The sequence below is a fragment of the Hippoglossus stenolepis genome, chromosome 4, assembly GCF_022539355.2.
Source record: "Hippoglossus stenolepis isolate QCI-W04-F060 chromosome 4, HSTE1.2, whole genome shotgun sequence".
Taxonomy (NCBI): domain Eukaryota; kingdom Metazoa; phylum Chordata; class Actinopteri; order Pleuronectiformes; family Pleuronectidae; genus Hippoglossus; species Hippoglossus stenolepis.
In genome coordinates, this window is record NC_061486.1 from 11,437,273 (window position 1) to 11,458,162 (window position 20,890).

General features: G+C 42.9%; 1 protein-coding gene across 2 annotated transcripts; it reads left to right on the forward strand.

The window, feature by feature from the left end:
* Positions 1-4,504: 4,504 nt before the first annotated feature.
* On the forward strand, positions 4,505-20,668 carry egln2 (egl-9 family hypoxia-inducible factor 2). Of its 2 annotated transcripts, none has more exons than XM_035154633.2 (6): positions 4,505-4,867; positions 5,394-6,864; positions 15,936-16,055; positions 16,423-16,559; positions 18,139-18,206; positions 18,315-20,668. In XM_035154633.2, the coding sequence occupies exons 2-6, from the start codon at positions 5,587-5,589 to the stop codon at positions 18,365-18,367; spliced, it is 1,656 nt and encodes a 551-aa protein (XP_035010524.2). In that variant the 5' UTR covers positions 4,505-4,867; positions 5,394-5,586; the 3' UTR covers positions 18,368-20,668. The 2 variants fall into 2 exon arrangements, with proteins under 2 accessions (XP_035010524.2, XP_035010525.2); XM_035154634.2 differs by having other exon boundaries at positions 4,505-4,863.
* The last annotated feature ends 222 nt before the right edge of the window (positions 20,669-20,890 follow it).

Here is a 20,890-nt window from a genome sequence, read left to right on the forward strand (position 1 = left end):
AAAACTTAGATTAGAAGGCCCGGCCTCATCAGTTTTGAACCAATGCGATTCTGGTTATTCGATTCACACTCCTCGATAGTGTACGGTTAACTCCTCTTCACTCCCAAGATGGGACAGAATCCATCCGACCCTAAGTCTTCGAATAAGTCACCTCTGATCCTCCACTGACAGGAAGAGGTAACAGCTTCTAACTTCCCATCTCTGACTCTGATGACATTGATGACATATGTAGTTTATCTTCAAAACACATTGTGCCTCATATGCTTCTCATCCACGGATGCATGACACATTTTCCGTGCACAACTCTCCAAAGGGGACTTCAACCTTTCAAGATGTTTGCACCTCCCCCTCAACCAGAGAGACCTGGAGCAGGTGATGCGTGCCCGGACCTCAGTGTCCCGCTGATTGCTGAGTTTCTAGCTAAAGATATTGAACAATTTGATCCAGACAACTGTGATAACAATATTGATAATTACTTTGAACTAGATCTCAGCAAGTGATGTGCCAAATGCAAGAGAAGGTTAGATGTTAAAACCAGCTCTACAGCTGTTCACAGGTTTATTCAGTCACTTCCTTCAGCTACAGTAACTAACAGGCTCCTTAAAGCACTAGTCGAGGAATTCTCTTCTACTGCTGACGAGATCACATCCATTGTTACAGCATCCCAAATTAAACATTCACGTCCGAAATCCCAGATTATTTTCGACGTTTGAGCATGTTTTTTCTGGGAAAGAGCACCAGGCCTAGAAGAAAATCCCACCTTCAAGTCATGTTCTTACGTAACACATCCATGTATAACACATGTTGTACTGATGACACAGCAAGGAAAACCTTCAATGCAGCAGATCAGGAAGATGACACAGGTGGTGAAACTGTTATCTTTCAAGGCTACAGTAGCGACCGTCAAAACAACAGCACGGTGCCAAATTCATCACTGCCTCAAAACTTCACCCTCACAACAAAACGAGGGGTGACAACAGGCGCGTAGGGACACAGGCGTATCCGCCATGTCACCCACTTCCCAGAGATAGGCATTCCACAGTAGAAGCTGTGAGCCATACTCTGAAATTCTGGCTCAGACAATGACCACTGCTCAGAAGATGACGACAGCGTCTCTGAGTACAGTTTAAAATATGGTTATGACCGAGCACACAGTGACAGCGCCTCTGAAGTCCTCTGACTCTGGCTCCAGGCGTTACGGCCTGAGCCCGACACAGGCGATCCAGGCTCGCTCCTCAGGCCATAACCAACACAGTGAACCCTATACTGACAGTCAGTATAAGTTTCTTGCAGTTAATAGAAACCTGTTTTTAGCAACGCAGCAAACTCAAACCTAAATTTGATTAAACTATATACCACTGCCAACTTGTAAATATGTTTGGATCGACTACTTTCATTCAATAATGAAGTCCATACACATGTTAGACATTGCAATATTACAGAAACAATGATACAGTCATTTGGATTTGGAGACTTTGAAAATTATGCAACCTTGCGGAAAACTGCTGAGATTAAATTGTTAAGTCTAAAATCAGACTGAGTACACATTGAGTAGGATTCATGAGTGAACAAAACTCTTGGACATTCCAAAATGACCTTATCATTGTCGTGCCCTCTCTGCATCTTATCTTACAATTTACAATGTCTTATTTCTTCCTTTTTCTCCCTAACCTAGTGAAGGCACGGTTATTCATATTGTACTGTCATTGTAATGAATTATTTGTCTAATTTGAATCTTGCTTAGCCAAACTAGATAGTATACACAAATGCCCAGATGTGACAATCCAAATGAACTGACAATTGACTTTTCCAGCTTTGACTAAACATGTAGTTGCCTCAGAACCCGTCAGGTGCGATCCTGGAACGGGATGTTGGGCCATGGTTTTGTGTGAAACCCACTTGGCCTACATGTGCCATCAAACCCTGAAGGCATGTTCCCCAGGACTCGTCTCCAGGGGCCATTAAAAACCAGAGCAAGGACTCAGTCTCCAAGCAACAACTTCACACAGGGTGAAACCCCAGGACACAGGTTTCAACTCCATTGGTCCTCTGGACCCATGACCTGTAGTCACCGGGCAATATAAGCCAGGTTCTCCAGCTGCCGATCTCTTCACTCCTCAACGGAGAAGGCTGTGAGCCTCTCTGCCTCTTCCCACAATCCTTCCACAGGGAAGGCTGTGGAGCCTCTTCTCAGCTCATCTTCTCTTCATCAACTCTTCGAGAGGAGCACAAGGTGCAGCCAGCTCATCTCACCAAGAAACCTCGCCTCCAAGCTCTACAACGTCTGAGCGACTATGTCCTGCTGGCAAACTCAGCAACTGAACTGAACTCACGAAACCAGCAGACGACACAAAACTGCGAACTGCACAGCAACTTCCTTTTCCCCTTTCCACGGACTGGTAACACATCTGGGCTTAATAATTATATACTAAGCAAGACTGTTTATTCGATTCTTGTGAGGTTTATACTTTGATTTGTGGTGTTGTGATATTTTGGGTACAGTATTGGAAAGTAATGTTAGTCTGTTATGCTCTTCACAGTCTTTTGCATCAATCTAGTAACTTCCTCTATTTGGCACACACACAGACCGCATAACTCTTCACCTCATTAGCTCTACAGGTCGTAACATTCCAATAGGTGGAAGGTGTTATCTCTTCAGCCACCATCTTGAAGCCGCTGACTCAACAGACACACACAGTATACACATACCTATCTTTGTTTAGCAATTAGTTAGTATTTGTTTTTATACTTTATTATATTCATAATAAATGTTTTCTTTCCAAATGTTTTCTTATTAATGTTGCATAAGTGAATTTGCCAACCTCTCACTGTCAGAACCCATATCTTCAACAGCTAACTATCTATGGTAATTTTATAGTTATTAATTTAATTGTTAATCAGAGTTCCAAATTTGTAGTTAGAACCTTATGAGACTTAATCAATAAATTGGCTATCTTTTCCTTCCTTTGAAGGTGGTCGAGTAACTTTAATCAATTAAGTTATTATTTAATATTAATAATAAAATATTAATATCTAATATTTATTTGATAACAAATTATTGAATGCAAGGCACACCATTTATGTATCCGTTTGATGCATCATGGCACAACAACATATTGTCCAAAATGTCAAACTATATATAAACTGTCTAATTAAGCCTACTGCTGTTTGTACTGTGCAGCTAAAACCTCACTGTGGGTGACAACCTAAACCAAGGCTCAATGAGTTGTTTTATTAAAATGCCATTGTATCCTCACTTACATAAATAGCCCACTTAGATGCATACCTGCTCACATGTGTGAGAGCCCCCAGTGCTCCACAGCGCCACCTATAGGCTGAGACGGGGCTGCAGTGGAAGTGACGGGTGGACGTGGTGTGCGAACCTTGTGTCAATACTCTCTGTGCCTAATCCCTGTGGGTGAGGCGCTAATCCAGCCCCCTAACCCCTGGTCTGGCCTTATCACAGCACATTGCCTCACTTCCTCCTGCTACCCAAACATATATGTGGACAATGATGTGTCGAGTGTAAGTAATGTTTAGTGTCCCGGCTGGAATAGGTCTGACATCATGGGTTCGGCAACAGAAACATCAAAACTTACACGCTCACCACACTGATATAAACGGCTAAAAACTATACAAACAACATGTGTAGTACAAATTGATAAAGTTCAATGAAGATTCAATTTTACTTTTAAATTCAGGTAAAAACAACTTAGCCAACGGATGAAATAGACACTAGACTTTACCCGGAGTTTGCTTTTGCACAACAGCAAGTAACGTATTAACTCCGCTGCAGAGATCACATGACTTTGTTGACAACACACAGACACCAGTGACGACACTTTGACACTATTTGACGTATTTTTACATTTTATTGTGTAGCTGTTGACTTTCGATTCCTATCTTTATCTTTCTAGTACTTGCGTCGCAATTTGCTTTATCTTCCCCCGGTTTCTTTCGACTTAAAGGTTCAGTGTGTAAGATTTAGGTGAAAGGGATCTATTGGCAGAAATTTAATATGAAATAATATGAGTGATGATTTGTGTGTTTCATCTAAATTGTACAAATTGTGGTTTTCTTTACCCTAGAATGGGCCCTTTATATTTAAATACTTTATATTCAAATCAGTAGCGGGTCCTCTCTACGGAGGCCGCCATGTTTTTTACAGTAGCCCAAACTGGACAAACTAAACACCTTTTGAGTTTTTATGACAACTGAAGGCTATTACAGGTTCTTTCATGGTTAGAAGGGGGGTGATGTGTATTCAGCTGCAACATGACACTTCACCACTAAATCCTACACACTGAACCTTTAATATGTTTGTTATGCACCAAAACACCAAAAGCAAATTCATCGTATGTTGAAAAACCGAAACTCAATAATAAATCTGATGCTGGGCCATCATGAGACTGTGTGTGTGTGTGTAGTAGAAGTGATCACGTGGCTTGTTTGCGTGTAAATGACAGGAGGGAGTGGGGAGAGAGAGAGACAGGAGGAGGAGGAGCGAAGAGAGAGAGAGAGGAGGAGGTGGAGAGAGGAGCACAGACTCTAACCGGCGTCCCTCTCTCAGCGGCACACCGGGGAGAGCAGTGTGGTGGTCTCGGGGACCTCGCGTGGCTCCGGTGGGTCGCTCTCCCTCCCTGCGTCCCGGTGTCGGGTGTAACGTCTCCGTGCACCGTGCACCGTCCCCCTCCTCCTCCTCCTCCTCCGCCTCCACATTATATATAACCGACAAGAAAACTGGATGGGACGCACCACCACGCACACACACACGCACGCACGCATGGGCAATCCCGGAAATAACATGCGTACTCTCAGCCTGTCACGTACGCTCACGGAGGATTTGCATCGCTGCAGACGCACGTAGGTAAGAACCGGAGAGAGGAATTTCACGTGGGTTATTATTTGTTTTGGACGTAAATCAATTTCCTGCGAATCCTGCAATGTGCATTTGAACTGAATTAATCATTTTGTGTGATTTCATTCTCACTTGTTATGGAGGGAGCGGAGCTGCTAAGTTGGTGATCAATATGCAGTAGAAGTATTTCAATGTGCAATTGTAATTGTATGTTTAAAGTAGGGATCTTTATGATTGTAGTATTCATATTAGTGGGTTTAAATATACAGTAAAAGTAAGTTTTTCTAGCATTTTCTTAATTATTAAAAAACAGCTTTGAATATGAAATCAATATTGCAATTTGAAAATGACTGAATTAAATACTTTTATTTAATATCGTATGAGTATTTCTATCCTCCATACTTGTAACCTGTTTTCAGTATTTGTATATAAATACATAACAGGCGTTTTACACCATAAAACACGGTAGATTTATTGACTGTGTTATAATTGGGCCTAAAGTGATTCATCTTACTCTCAACCGATTTCTTCACAGCATCCAGATGTTAAGAAGCTGGACACAAATAAACATCCAGCTGCTCCAGAGGTTTGGATGAGACGAAGTGAGGAACAAGTGGGTTTGGACTCGGACATGAAACTTCTCGTCTCCGCTGTGTGGCTCCGCTGCTCAGCCAGAAAATGAGGCGAGGACGTGAGCTACGTGCGCACCGAGCACATGACGAGATGAAATGGAGAGCTTGGGACACAGGGACCTTTTAAACCCGAGCTCCTCCCGCGGATCCGTCGCAGCCTCAGCCCCGCAGCAGCAGCAGCAGCAGCAGCAGGGGGGGACGAGCGGCCGAGCACCGGTAGAGATCCACCGCGCGTACCGGGCGGACATGGGGCTGAAAGGCTTCTGCGCGCCGGCGGCCGGGAGCCCCACCGCCGCGGAGCTCCTCGCGGGTCTGGCCTCTCAGACCGACTCACCTGGGATCACCGCGCCGACGAAGAAGTGCAAGACCGGCGTGCCGCTCTACAACGCCGGGTTGGTGTCTCCCTCCGCCACCGTGGAGGGCAGCCACGCAGGCGTCACTGCGCACACGCCCAGCGGTTACCCGCCGCAGATGAAGGGGGTTGCGGGTGTAACTGGTGACCTCGTTTACCCCTTCACCAGCAGGGCCTTTCGGGGGGAGAACGGGGACCGGACTGGTCATGAGAAGTGCCCTTTAGCGATGAGGAGGATGAAGGGTGACCTGAAAGTCAGACAGGTGCCCCCACAGAAACGGAGGGGTGGAGAGAACCGGGACATGGAGACTCTTAATGGGCTGGTGGTGGGGTCACCGGGGTCAGGGGGCTCTGTGAGTCCTGCATTTGCCCCCAGAGACATAAAGAGGAGATGGTTGGCCGAGGGAAGCGTGGCCCACAAATCTCCAGAGAACCCCAGGGTGGCACGAGCAGTCGCCCCACTCACAGCCACCTTCAACTGCAGCAACAGTTCCCATTGCAACCAAATGACTATCAGTTGTGTGCACTGTGTCCCCCCCCAGTCTCCCTTCACCCCTCCTTCCCTTCACACTAACCAGCACAATGGACTCAAGGTGGCCTCCTTGGGCTCGCCATCTGCATCCAGCCAGACCTCATCCGTGGAGGCCAATTGCATCCCGACCACCCCACCTCCCACAGGGGCCGGCTGGTCGGCTGAGCGCATCGCCCAGCAGTACATCGTCCCCTGCATGAAATACTACGGCATCTGCGTGAAGGACAACTTTCTGGGCCTTCAGCTGGGCGACAGGGTCCTGGAGGAAGTGGATGTCCTAAACCACAGCGGGAAATTTCAGGGCGGGCAGCTGGTGAGCCAGAGGAGCATCCCCTCAGGGAACATCCGGGGCGACCAGATCGCCTGGGTGGAGGGACAGGAGCCCGGCTGCAAGAGCATCACGGCGCTGATGGCTCACATTGATGAGGCCGTCATGTACAGCGCAGCCAATGGACAGCTGGGCGACTGTGTCATCAATGGACGCACCAAGGTGAGAGGAGGCCCAGGGTGGGGACATGGGGGAGAGGGGGTGAGGCAGGGGTTTGTTTTCAAGCGACATGCCACAGAAAACAGGTGGCGGTGTCAGGATGACGACATCATTGAATTTCCAGCATGTGGCCGGTTGTGTCATTATCTGGTCTGCTCCCGCTTTGCCTTTCTAATGCCAACAACCAGGCAAATACACAAACGCACTCACACACACACACACACATACACTCGTACTGCAGTGGGAGAGTGAACAGAGCGTCAGGTAGGATGTCGGGATGAGCCTGATGTTGCTGGCACATGAGGGAGGCTGTGGGAAGATCCTTCCCTCTCACCAGGCTCTGTGTCCGGGTGTAGATCTGCCTCTGTGCCTTCATACCACTTGTACCCAGGAGGAAAAAAAAGCAAAACATTGGGTCCGTATCTCCTCTGTCATCAATAGAACTCAGCCTTTGAAGAATTTCTCTACCACTACTTTGACCTTTACACACACGGCACTTGTGTGTTCTTGTTTGTTTGTTTCCTTTATCTCTTAACCCATGCCATGTAAGCCACATGTTTTTCTCTTTTATTTCACAGTGACTGCAGTACATTCCTCCGACCCTGTCCGCATTAATGGGGATATTTTGCAAAAACAAACTTTTTCCTCTGTGTTTGACCCTCACGTCCGTTTTAAGTCTCTAAAACAGAGATTTGCCCTCTAAAGTGCAGATTTTCAACTTTTGGGAAACGATGATGTCACAGCTTATATTCGTGCTTGTGTAATGAGGATGTACCAGAAACAAAAATTATATACTGTTTTCTATACATTTCGTAAGCATTGCTAGGTCTATTTACAAGTTTGCAGCTAAATTAAGCAGTACTGCCCCGCATTCATAAGTGCCTGCCCCGGCCATTTATTACTTGGACCACAGCTTTCTTCTCTGGTGTTTTTTTAATGAAGGTTGTTTACACGGAGGTTGTTTCCTACTCTGCACACCAGTTAAGACTCTACTCTAAACTCTAAAGGGAATAACCATTTTAATCAGTTTTTGTCGAAGTCCGCAGACGAGCTGGCAGGCATTTTGTATCCTCTGTCCTGGACACAGTTGTGGACTTTGTGTCCAGGACATAGACACACCCACCCTACCCCTCCTAGTAACACAGTCTGGTTTAATCTCCATCCTGAATCTTTTTGTACCACCTCCCACTTTCCCCTGTAACATGAAGAACCAGTTAGGAGGACAATTGTCGAAAAACACTTGGATTAAGAATTTAAAAATCCTTCTACCTGTCGCTCTGTGTCTTTTTGTGTGTGAGTGGCTCTGTATTAGTACCATTTTTTATTTCGGGATCTACACTAGTTTCATGGCCTGTCTCCCTATCAGCCGCAAGTTAACCATTACATGCCCAGCTAGACAGTTACCCAACATATCCTCAGTGTGTCCACAGACCCCCTTGCTCAGTCGAGATTTAAAGTAGCACAGATCCAGACGATGCAGATTGGTGTGGCTTGGACTAATTTCCAAAAGAAAGATTTAAAAAAGTGGTAGATATGGGCTGAATGTTTTTTTGGTGAGCCAAGGTTTACCTCAGCGGTCCTGTGGATCTGTTCATGAGGCTGCAGAGTAAATATATGTCCATTATTTTTGTAGCAGAGTGGCCCTTCTTCATATTTAATGAGGACACCTTCATTAACAGATGTTTGAATTTGTCTGAAACTATTTCCGATCATGTGTAGGTTGTGTGTTCAATGATTGATAAAACCATCCACAGTTATTACCCCCCTCTCCTCCTAATGTAATGTCCCGATGGCCTTGTTCACCCACGTCTGTGTAACGTCACACGTAGCACCTTGCCCTCGCCGCACATCTAGTCATTTACATAAGCTTTAGGCAGCGTTCTAACTGAGGCCGGTGGTTTCTGCTGCACATCAGCAGCCTTTGCCATGAACGTGGGCTGACTGTGCTGCTGTCAGGTCAAAGTCGTGCTGCAGCCGGAGCTCTGCCCAAATGAAAGCAATCCGGGAAAGTATGTCTAACTTTTCAGTTAGAAAGACTGTTTGTAGAAACATTTGCCCACTGAAGTTTTCCTGAGGACAAAGAAGGTTTATTGCTGCTATGATGTTTATCATAATGAACTAAACATAAACTGTGTTGATGCCAGTTTCTGTCATATGTTTGTTTTATAGTTAAGAGGGTTACGCAAAAACTACTCAACAGAGCTCCATGGAATTAAGTGGAGGGGGGGAGCATGACCGAATGAAGAAGCCGTTGAATTAGGGGACGGATCCAGTAATTTTTTTTCACTTTCTTTAACATTGCGAGATATTTTTCAACATTTTCCTTGATTTCTCCCAGAATAATTAATAGCTATAAGGCATAAAAAAATCTAGTATTTTTTATATATATATAAATAATTTGGTGCAGGATCAAATAAAACTGTAGATGTAGTGAATTTAAATGTGGTTTCAGAGGGGGACGGGGCCTTAGCGGATTTATGATGTATATTAATATTATTATTGTTGTTTCACTTGGAGAGGTGCTTATATGAGGTCTAAAAACAGTCACGACAAGTGCATAGAAATAGTGATGGACAGTTTTATAATAAGATGAATTTGTTCTGGTTTTATAGAAAGTTTTAGTCTCCAGGATACAATGTTGTGTTTAGTTGCCGAAGAGGTTATTCATTCACTCATTATTTGGCAGGGCAGTGAGTAACTGTGTGATTACCTGGTAAAAATGTTAAATGACCACACAGCAATTATCTACTTACCAGATCAGTTGATTAGCCCTTGGTACATTAAAAAAAGTTCACTTCTACACGGTACAAAATGTTCTGGCTGGGGGCTCGTGTGGAGGAGTGCAGGAGATGGGCGTAGTGATAGATACGGCGATGGAGTGTGCGCAGTTTGATGGAAGGTCACTGCGTCTTTTCCGTCCTACTCATTGTCTAATGAAAATTATCCCCTGAACCTTATTTTTTCGTTACATCATTTCCCTTCATACCACTTAATCTAACCTCCTTTTCCTTTCCCCCCTATCCTTTACTTCACTCCCTTTCTTCTTTGTCTTATCAATCCCCTTGTTTGCTACTTGGACAAAATATGTTCCCGCCGTTACCTTGGTAACAGAGCTGCGCATTGTGAATAAAAGAGATGGAGAGAGAAAGAGAGGGGCAGGCAATGCCCAAAATAATGCTTCACCACCAGAGTCTAACTCCTGCTTGTCAGCTGCAGCAGCAGCAAGGTTCTGCAGCCTAGAAATGATTACAGCGTTAACATGGTGCAAGGTGGTGTTTGGGAAAGTCTTGTATTTGTGCATAGATGGGAATAAGATGCATGAAGGAGGAGGAGGAGGTGAGGGTGGGGGATAGGGAGCGAGGAGTGGGAGGACGGTGTTGAGCAAGAGCGAGGAGGGCCGCTGCAGCAGGAGCTTCGTCATAGCGAGTATGTCTGCTGCAGCGGCGTGTCCTCAGATGGCCCACATAGAGCTTGGCAGTGCCACCATGCAGGCAGGAGTCAGAAGTCACATAGTAACACACACACACACACACACACACACACACACACACACACACACACACACACACACACACACACACACACACACACACAGCAGGAGAGCTATGAGCTAGCTCGTCTGGATGTGCAGGATAGATGGACAGATAAATGTAGCCTTGTGGTACTAATTTAGTTGAGGGTAAAACAGACCCAGTGTTTAACAATGCAGACTGTCATAATCATCACTGGTTAATATTTGCTTCCAAGACGATATAATGACATGATTTGTGTCTTATTTGTTGAATTCTCTCCAAGCTGCTGGGGTTGGTTAGGATTAGTATACTGCATGGTCTTTGTCACCTCGTCTTCCTTTTGGTGTTATTTTTATCTCCACTGTTATGGGACATTGACGCCCATATAAAGCTTTAATGTACATCTATACAAGATATGTAGATTTTCTGTTAATCTAAATAAAAGATTTCATTAATCTCGTTTTGGAAACATGTTACAGAAAATGCAAGTATGTATATAGAATATTGCACACATACACATACATACACACACACACACACACACAACCAACGCCCTAACGTCCAGGGATGACTCATGCATAATGAGAGTCATTGTGATTTCATAAGAGCTGAGAACATTTCCCAACTTTTTTAATGTGCGCATAAGAAATAACTGCCATATATTATATTGTATGTCAGTGAAATTACCGGCAAATATTTAAATGGGGGTATTGGTTTTGACTTCAGAATGTCAGACACAAGCTCACACACACACACACACACACACACACACACACACACACACACACACACACACACACACACACACACACACACACACACACACACACACACACACACACACACACACACACACACAAAGAAGCAGACTCTAGCTGAATGTTTGGCCAATGACGAACCAGGAACGGACGGCACAGATACACACTGGGAGTGACGATGCGTTTTCTTCATAATTCAGTTTCAATCATCAAGACCTTTATCACCCTCGCTTAATGATCGCTGATCTTAAGTTTGGTCACTCCCTGTCGTCCAGGTCGCTTCTGACTAATCAGCTGTGGAAAGAAAGGGAGATGACACATTTAGTGACTCAGCTGGATTCAACCCCAGAGATGGTAAATGCCTGTTGTGCTGAAGCGTCCTGAAGGAAGGTCTGACCCTCACTGACTTTGCAAGTTTACAATAAACCACAATCTCTCAGGGCTGTGGTATTTCATTATGAGCCTTTTAGTTTTTCGCTTGAGGAAAATACTGTTTTGTCTCGTTCTTTTATTCGGGTCATATTGATGACTTCTGAAGGCTTTGAACTCTTAAAGTCTTTTCTTATTGAAGCCCTTAAGCTGCACATTTTACTGACTCATAAATACCTCTGTTCCTCCTGATGCATTTTGATCACAGTGCTTTTGTTTATAAGGATTACAGAAAAAGTACTGGATGGATTAACACAAAACTTGGTGGAAAGATTTGGTGTTTGTCATATCCATGGTCGGATCCAGATCAGTGGGTGGATCCAGAATTTTTTTTTTCTTGAGCATTGCGACATAGGGCGTGGATTTCGAAATAAATGTTTCATGGATCTGGATGGGAAATTTTATTTAAGGAACTGATATCTATGAGTGTGTGACATTTTGTGCAGGTTGATTGTATTTAAGGGGACTGCTGGGCCTCTGTGGGGGAAATTTCCCTTCTAGTTAAAGCTATAAATGACTATAAGTGTCAATAAGCTAGGATTGGTAACCCTGGACAAGCTAGCAAGTGCAGGCGACAGTTAGAATGAATGCAACTAATACAAGCCATCCCCCCGGCTATCAGGACACGGAGAGGATTTCAGCAAGCACGATAAAAAGTGTTTCAGAAAAAAAGAACCAGCATTATACCTTTAAACAGTCTATATCTTAAAAGACCTTATGTCTGCTTCATCTTAAATCTCTGTATCAGTCGTTTGTATGATTCATTTAGCAAATATGACTTTTTAAGAGCTATTAACCCGTTTCCTTATAGGTTTCAAGTTTCCACAGTTTTTCTATCTGTCTGCCATCATCACAGTTCACCAGCGACATCCTCATCTTTGTTTGAACCCCTGCTCCTTCCCGCTCACACGCCTATGCTCTTCCTCACTCCTTCTAGTGCCTGTATTTGTTCAGCCTTATCAACCCACTCTCTTCTCTTCACCATCATCCCTCTTATGAGAATATGTGTGCAGCATTGGCATTTGTTTTTTGCTCTTGTCCGGAACAGATTGTTCTGCGCTCCAGGGCCATCACCTTGACAGCGCGGGTATCTGCCCCGGCGCTGCCATTAGGCCGGTAATGCCGGTGCCTGGCAGACAGGAGGTCGGTGCCAATTAGACATGAACGTACTGTGGGCATAGATCTCAGCAGAGATGAAGGCGGGAGAAGAGCAGAAACGACAGACAGGGCAGATAGGATCGAGACGTGCTGTGTCACGCTCTGTTTCTGTGTGTGTGAAGGAGAGTGAAACTGTGTGGGTGTTTATGAAATTATATTTCTGGTTTAGAACAAATCTCATAATTGTCCTAAATTATTTGTCTGTCTTGTGTAAGCTTTGACAGAGACATTTTGTGTGTGTGTGTGTGTGTGTGTGTGTGTGTTTATGCTGCAGGCTACGGTTGAGCTGTGTGGCACAGTACATATCAACTGTCTTAAATTGCATTTGCCTGTTACAGTTTAAAAAAAAATCTACTTGCTGGGAAAACTCCTCCTTGAAAATGAACACATGATCAAAGAAATTCAAAAAAAAGAATCTCATTTTTAAATGTGAGGAGAAAAATCAATCTCTTTTTTTCTCTACCATGTACACATCGAACATTTTATTTCAACTTAATAAAAGATTCATCTCGTTGTTCATTCGCAGTGTCTCAGAGTCAAATACAGTGTCCACCACTCTATTAACTCTGATACATTAATGCTGGCATGTTAACCCATAGTGCTACTGAAAATTAATGCTGGGTGATATGGCCCAAAACTATATCAAAATATTTCCATATCAGTTGATATTAATAATATCATGATAAATGTCACATTATCATTTCTTGAAGTTTTTTATCCTTAGTGAAAGTTGTGGTTTTAAACTTTCCTTCATGAGCAGAGAATCACAAACACTGAACATCAAAACATTTTCCGAGGTAGAACATATAATCATTACATTATGATGAAATAGATCTTTTGCTTTTGATACAAAATATTTTCATAATTGTATTGGCATAGGGGTTAGAGCGGTCGTCAGCGGTTTGATTTGTCACCAAGACTAGAAAAATGCTGTATAATTACTGACCATTTTCCATTTATTCCCCAGCCCTATTTACAATAATTGAATATCCCCATAATATAGTTAAAAATACATCGACGGATATTATTCCTTTGGTTTTCTTCTTTTCCTTGGGTTTCTAAACCTAATGTAAAAACAGCCTTTTACTGTGATTCTGAAACACGAACACGAGCATGAACATACATTTCTATAAGATAGAACTTGTCACAACAAGTTCCTGTCTATACCAACGGTTGTCGCCTGACATGATGGTGGATCAGTTTTGTACAGGTTGAGACACATGTGAATTGACGGAGAAATATGTGTACTGAGAGATATTTTGCATTATTGCTCTTTGTCATTTTGAATTCAAAAAGAGGTGAATGGAAACCAACTCATGTTCACTGTCAGTGTTACCCATCAAAATGCATTGTATGCATCTGTGAGGGGTAATACATGTGTTGGGTGCATTGCCAACCTCGTAAGACATTTGCAAAGCCAATTCCTGAGAGAATTTCTTTTCTTTTTAAGATATTCTTTGGGCATTTTAGCTTTTTATTGATCGGACATTGTAAGCGTGAACATTTGACAGAGAGGGATGACAGGCAGCAAAGGGCCGGATTGGAACTGATCCTGCGGCTGCTGGAGGGTTTAAGCCTCCTTATTTCAATAAGTGGTGCCAATTCTACAAGGTGAACAGAAGGTGCCCCCTTTTTGAAAGATTCTGAAACCTACCTTATTTACATTCAGCTTTCTTTGCTCACTGTCTCCTTCTTTGCTCACTGTTTCTCTTCATTTTTCTTTGTGTTGAAATGTTAATTTTGACGCAGCACGTCTGGTTTTCAGCTGCAGCCCAGAGCAGAAAAAGGTCCAGAGGTTAATGAGCTCTGACTGTGAGCGTTGGTCAGTAATGAGTCACACGCGATCTGACCAAACTCGCCTGGCTGTGAATGAGGAGGGAGGAGGGGGAGGAGGTGCAGCGCGACCGCTGAATACAGCCAAACAAAGCTGACCGGTCACTTTTATTCCACAAACAACACGGGGACAGGAGCGTTTGTCTCAGAAATCTCTGTGAGGAGCGCTCTTTGCTTTCCTCGGGGGGGTTAAGACTCTCACAGTGTCGTACCAGAGCTTAAATGATGGTTTGAGACGAGTTAAATCGATAGCGCAGCAGAGCAGAACCTGTTAGTGATGAGTTAGTGTCCCAGAGCTGAGCTGAAGTGATGCTCTCACGTCTGATGCTGTAACTTTTGCCTCCCAAGCAGAACAACATACAGTAAGTCAAGACAGGGACAGTATCCTCCAACCTCTCTCAGGCTCATGTCAGTCTGTGAGGGAATCAGCTGTACACCTTGTTTGCTCCGGCCGGTGGAGGCGGTTTAAAACCCTGAAACACGAGCATGTTCCTGTGGTTCAGACTCCCACACACTCCCACATCTCAGCCTCCAACACGCAGACGTCAAGCAGGGGAAATACCAGCGCGAGGCCCATTGTTTAAACATGGATATAGGATGATATCTGCAGATCGTTTCGTAGCCGAAGTTGAACGCTGACGTATTTCTCTGCTGCTTCCTCTCGTATGTGTGTGTGTTTCACAAATCACATTATGGAATGTGATGCTGAATAGACAAGAAGTCCACCTGGGGAAAGAGTCTGCTATGGAGCAGTGGGAAAGCAAAATGGCAAGAGATGGTTTGATGAAAGAAGAAATGTAAACCAGACAGTTACAGAGATTAATTCTTTTATCTTCCTTGTGCTGACTGAGAATCTAATTAGGGCCGGGCAATAAAACAATATCAATCATTTTTGCAATCTATATTTTCATCGATATATTGCTTATGCATTCTGTAAACACAGTGAGGAGATATAACACATCGTTGATCTCCCTCAGATTTGTAAAAGGTTTTAGAAGCGTTTGTCATTATCTGCTCATAAAGATTTAGAGTCTAAAACCACAACCTTCGATCAGCAAGGAATGATAATGTGACATCATAGGGGTAATTGTCAATATTGACTGACAAGACATTTTTTAATCTTAGTGTAATATTTGGCCATATCGTTCTAATTTCTGATTGGTCATCTATAGCTCTTTACTGCTCATTGCCCGCACTTTGCTTTCTCATCTTGTCAAATAGACCATGACACAATTCACTTTTTACTAAAGTCGTCCGGTAAAGATGATAAATAACTTAATTCGTGTTGTCAAAACTGTTTTTGTGGTGCTGCATGAAATGTATTTTAATGGTCAGAATTGTTCTCAAATGCACAATTAATGTTCCCATTTCTTCTGTTTTTTAGGCCATGGTTGCCTGTTACCCGGGTAACGGGGCAGGGTATGTCCGCCATGTTGACAATCCTAACGGTGACGGTCGCTGCATCACATGTATCTACTACCTTAACAAGAACTGGGATGTGAAGGTAAGTTTATTATCAATATCCGTTCAATTTACATTTATATCTGTACATATGATAATTACTTATAGTATTTATTAATATTTTTATAAATGTCGACCATTGCAGTCTTAAAACACCTGATGACATCATAGGTTTAAATGTGCATCTGATATTATTACACTTTAGAATCTTTTCAGTGCAACTAATAGCTCAGAGAATCTTAAAGTCTTGCAGCCATTTGGTTAAATTATACATTAGCAAATTGATAAAAACTTAAAATGCTCATTGGCACAAGAAAAAGTAAAAAAAATACACATTTTCATCCTCTGGGAATTACAACAATTCCTTATGCTTACCCTGTTGTGTGTTTTGTGTGTATTTGCCTTTGTAGAAACAAGGAGGGTTGTTGCAGATCTACCCTGAAGGTAAAAATGTGGTCGCCAACATCGAACCTCTGTTTGACCGACTGCTCATCTTCTGGTCCGACCGCAGGAACCCGCATGAAGTCAAGCCAGCCTACGCCACTCGGTGAGTAACCTGTCTATACAGCAGCACAGTGCAACACAACCAGATAGACAAGTACACAGCAATTACTCGCAAACACATATTCTTGCATTCTTGTAAATTCATCCAGTTAAAAGGAGGTAGAATTAGAATAGATTTTGACAGTTGTATTGTAGAGAAACAAGGATCTCCACTTGTATATAATTTCTCTGAGATAAACCTGCTCTTCACATAAACAGACTGGTACAAGTACTTGTGAACGTACCATCAGTTACATTACAAACCTAAGCAGTCCATTGAGGAAACATGTCCTTTCGCTCCTGCATCTCCTCTCCCCTCCCGTCCTGACTGCTGGGGGGCGAGGTGGGGCCGCAGGCAGGAAGTATGTGTTTCCTGAGGGGGATGTTGGGAGGGAGAGGGGAGGAAGGTTCGATTGCACGACTCGTGCTGAAGAGGCGCAGACATGAGAGACAGGAATAAACAACACAGCCCCACAAGAGAGACGAGAAACTGCAGGAATTAACTGTCTGATGCCTGAGATATTTACTGTCCCAGACAGTTTGCTGTTCGCTCAACGACAAGACGTTTTTTTATCTGTTGTCTGACATGTTGCTTTAAAATTTAAATTTTTTAGGTATTTTGTCCATTATCTCAATTTATTTTTACATTTTCTACATTTATAAAAATCCAACAGCCGTATATTTGCATGTCAAATGTAATTACTATCATTTTATTTATTTTCTTTCCCCCCTGGAATATATAGAGGGGATATAATGATCAGTATGTTTGGGATATATGTTATTTCCTGAGAACTCTTATTTAAATTTACAGATTATTTTAACATTAGTTTAGCAGAATAACAAAGATGGACACATTTTCTCACACAGACAAGTCAACAGAAATTTGCCTGGTCCTTATTCGGCTCAACAGCAGAACCATTTCTCTACAGAAATATCTGCGGGGCTCAATTTTAAAGGAGACATATTATGCTCATATTCAGGATCATAATTTAAATTTGTGTTATTACTTGAAAAGGTTTACAGTCTCTAATGTCCTTTTACTGTTCATTGCTGTACCTCCTCTTTTCAGCCTCTGTCTGAAACACTTGATTTAAGCTGCTGTCTCTTTAAGACTCCGCCCTGCTGATGAAGTCCAGTCTGCTCTGATTGGCCTGCTGGCCCACTCTGTTGTGATTGGTCAAGCGCTTTCAGCATGTGTAAGAAATGTCGGTCTCCGTTCTTGCTTGCAAGTCTAGCCACTAGGCTCGCATTAGGCAAATGTGGGATATTGTGATGTCACATGACATCACAATCATTAGGAAGCTACTGACGAGGCTTTTAGGATTTTCTGGAACAGTGTTTTTTAACTTTTACATATAAATAACCTATAATATACGAGCGGAAAGGGGAAATCTGAAATACCACAATATGTCTCCTTTAATGATCAAAGCAATTAGTCTAAAAACTGCAAGGGAAACTAAACTGAAACCCTTACATTATCTTACACAACAAGACATAAAACTTCCCGTCCAGAATTATATCATGAATCCACAAGAGATGCTAACCCTTATTCTTGTTTCAATCCCTCCTCTTGTGTGTTACAGCTATGCCATCACAGTCTGGTACTTTGATGCCAAAGAGAGAGCAGAGGCTAAAGAGAAATACTTATTGGGTAAGCTTCTTCACAGTCATAGTTTTGTGTCCATTTCACTCTTATACTTGCTACAACTTCATATTGTATGTGACTAATAAGCTCTTTGTCTATTGCTTGTGTCCATAGCAACGGGACAGAAAGGTGTTCAAGTGCCTGTCACTCAAAACAACAGGACATAGACATCTGTTTGGTGGAGAGCACTCTGAAATGTTACGTGCCTTCCAAAACGGCTGATGGACGTTGTGATGGTAAAAGGGAGACGCTGTTAAACTGTCAGTCAGCTCTGCAGCTCCACGCCACTCTTAACAACGTCAGCTCTCAGATCCACATCACGCGCTGGGATGTCCTGATTTCCTGCCATTTGATTGGCCTGCTGCTGATCAAAGATATGGCAGATACAGAGCACAACGCACTGGATTGAATTGTGTCAAAGGTGAATGACTCATCGTCATAACTGGCTCAGTCTCACTGAATCATCCATGAAGACAACAAACTGAAAAAAAAACGGACTCCTTAATTTCATTTCGTTGGGGTTTTGCCTGTTCAGTTATCAGCAATGTTGTGACTTGTTGAGAAATTATAGTTTTACTCTGCTCTGGTGTCAGTTTCAATTCAAACACAAGATGCATAAATGATCCATCAGAGGACGCTGTGGGGATAAGGGGGTGAAAGGAGTAGAAATCAATGAAGTTGTATGTGAAAGACTTATTTCCCCCTTGACTGTGATTTGGTCCCCTTGTCTCATGATGTGGGACAGTGTGTGAGTGTTTGTGTGTGTGTGTGTGTGTGCGCGTGTGTGCGTGCGTGCGTGCGTGCGTGTGTGTGTGTCTGGGTGGGTGTGTGGTCAGTGTAAAGACAGAGACACAGAAAGGAAGTCACCCACAAAGCATCAAATCATTCTCATGAGCGCCACCATGATGTACAGTGGTGCTCGTTCAATCAGTCCTAGCTCAAGCACGAATCCTGAACATTTCAGGGACTTACTCACAGTTTTATAATCAGCATGAGTATAACTTTACACTTAAATTGTACTCTGTATAGCACAGCAACTATATTCCATGCTTTGTTTCAGGTCTTTATTACAACATCTGTTTGAAAATATAAAAAAAAACTTTTGCATCAGTGTCAAAATGTGCCACTAAAACCCTGAGAATAAAGCATGAAAGTTTGAGTGGTGGCAACAACTTTACGACTGAACCTTAACTACACAAAGGCAACATCCACACTACTATGTTTTACTATAAGCTGCTAAAACAAAACGTCCGGAAACGCAGCTGGCCCCGTTTTAGTTTGAAAACTCCGGTGCTGCGTTTTAGTCTGGACAGGCGGGCATGGGCATGTTTGGAAATTATGGCGTAGACACTCACAGCCGCCTGCTGATTGGGTGTTTCTGGTCACGACATAGCCTTCACTGATTTGTCACATCACCCCCTTCTAGAATAAAACAATCTGCATTAGCCTCCAGTGGAGAACGCAATATGGATAATCAATTACGAGCGTTGCTGACCCTGTTATCTTTGCTAACAACTGCTGCACAATTAAAGTCTGCGTTTTCCAATGATGCATAACGTGTGAAGGAGATGAGCTATTATTCGAGCAATCTGCAGCACACATTCATGCTCAATGTACGCGAGTGGTCATGTGATGCGCGTGTTATTATGGACGGGGATGAAAATCGATACGGAGCCAAAACGCTCTTTCGGACCGAGTTTGTTTTAGATTGAAGAAAATGTAGTAATATGGATGTAGCCAAAGCTTTTCTACATCCTTGGTGTGTAGCGCTTCCTGTTTGCCTGAAACACACGTCTCACACTCGAGACAAGAGGCGAGCTGACCATCGGCAGGGGTCAAAACAGGGTTTGATGAGTGTGTGTGGGCATGTTTGTGTGTATACGCCTGTACGGAGATTAAGCTCGGCTCTCTCCAGCTCTTAACATGATGGAAACTGTGTGTATCACCAGTCAAAACCCAGACAGGATGGTTAACAACAGGTCGTTTTTTAAAAAAGGAACAAAAATTACAACATTCTACTAAACAGTACTTATCAGAGTGACAACCTCAATCAACCTTTACACTTCTAAAGCACAGAGTTAAGCATGTATGTGAACTGCAGGGTTGAAACAGTTTCCTGCACATGTGTGGGATTGAGTATTTGTGTATAAACGTGTACTTGCACATGTATGTGACAAATTCCACTGTCTTGAAGAGGGTCGCAGGTATTGACTCAGTGTATGTTTGATTGGTTAGAGAGAAGGTTATCTTTAAAAAAAAAAAAAAAAGCACTTTATTGTTTGCAATGCCATGTGTGAATGATAGAAAAAAATATATATAACTTAAATGTAGATTAATGCCTTTTATGCTGTGGATAATAAGGTCATTCAAATGCAATAGAAACTAAAACAATGAGAACAAATGGAAATTGTTTGCATATTTTTTTTTTGTTGATTTGGAGTATTTAATTAAAGCTGAATGTTTTTGTACACAGAGTGTGACTCATTACTGGGGGGAAATCTGAGTCTCAGCGGACATGAGAACATGCAGCACCAGACACATGTTCAAAACTAGATCATCAGTCCCCTCATGAAACCACATTTAAATTGCACCGTTATAAATATCAGCCCCCTTAATATGACAGATTTTTCTCATCAGGATCCATTAATTATTCTCTGAGAAAGTAATAAGAATGTTGAAAAACTGTTAAA

Bases quoted from the DNA above. Each gene is read 5' to 3' on its own strand.
- egln2 (XM_035154633.2), top strand. From the start codon at position 5,587: ATGGAGAGCTTGGGACACAGGGACCTTTTAAACCCGAGCTCCTCCCGC. The intron at 6,865-15,935 runs GTGAGAGGAGGC...TCTGTTTTTTAG, and splicing joins TCATCAATGGACGCACCAAG to GCCATGGTTGCCTGTTACCC. The intron at 16,056-16,422 runs GTAAGTTTATTA...TTGCCTTTGTAG, and splicing joins ACAAGAACTGGGATGTGAAG to AAACAAGGAGGGTTGTTGCA.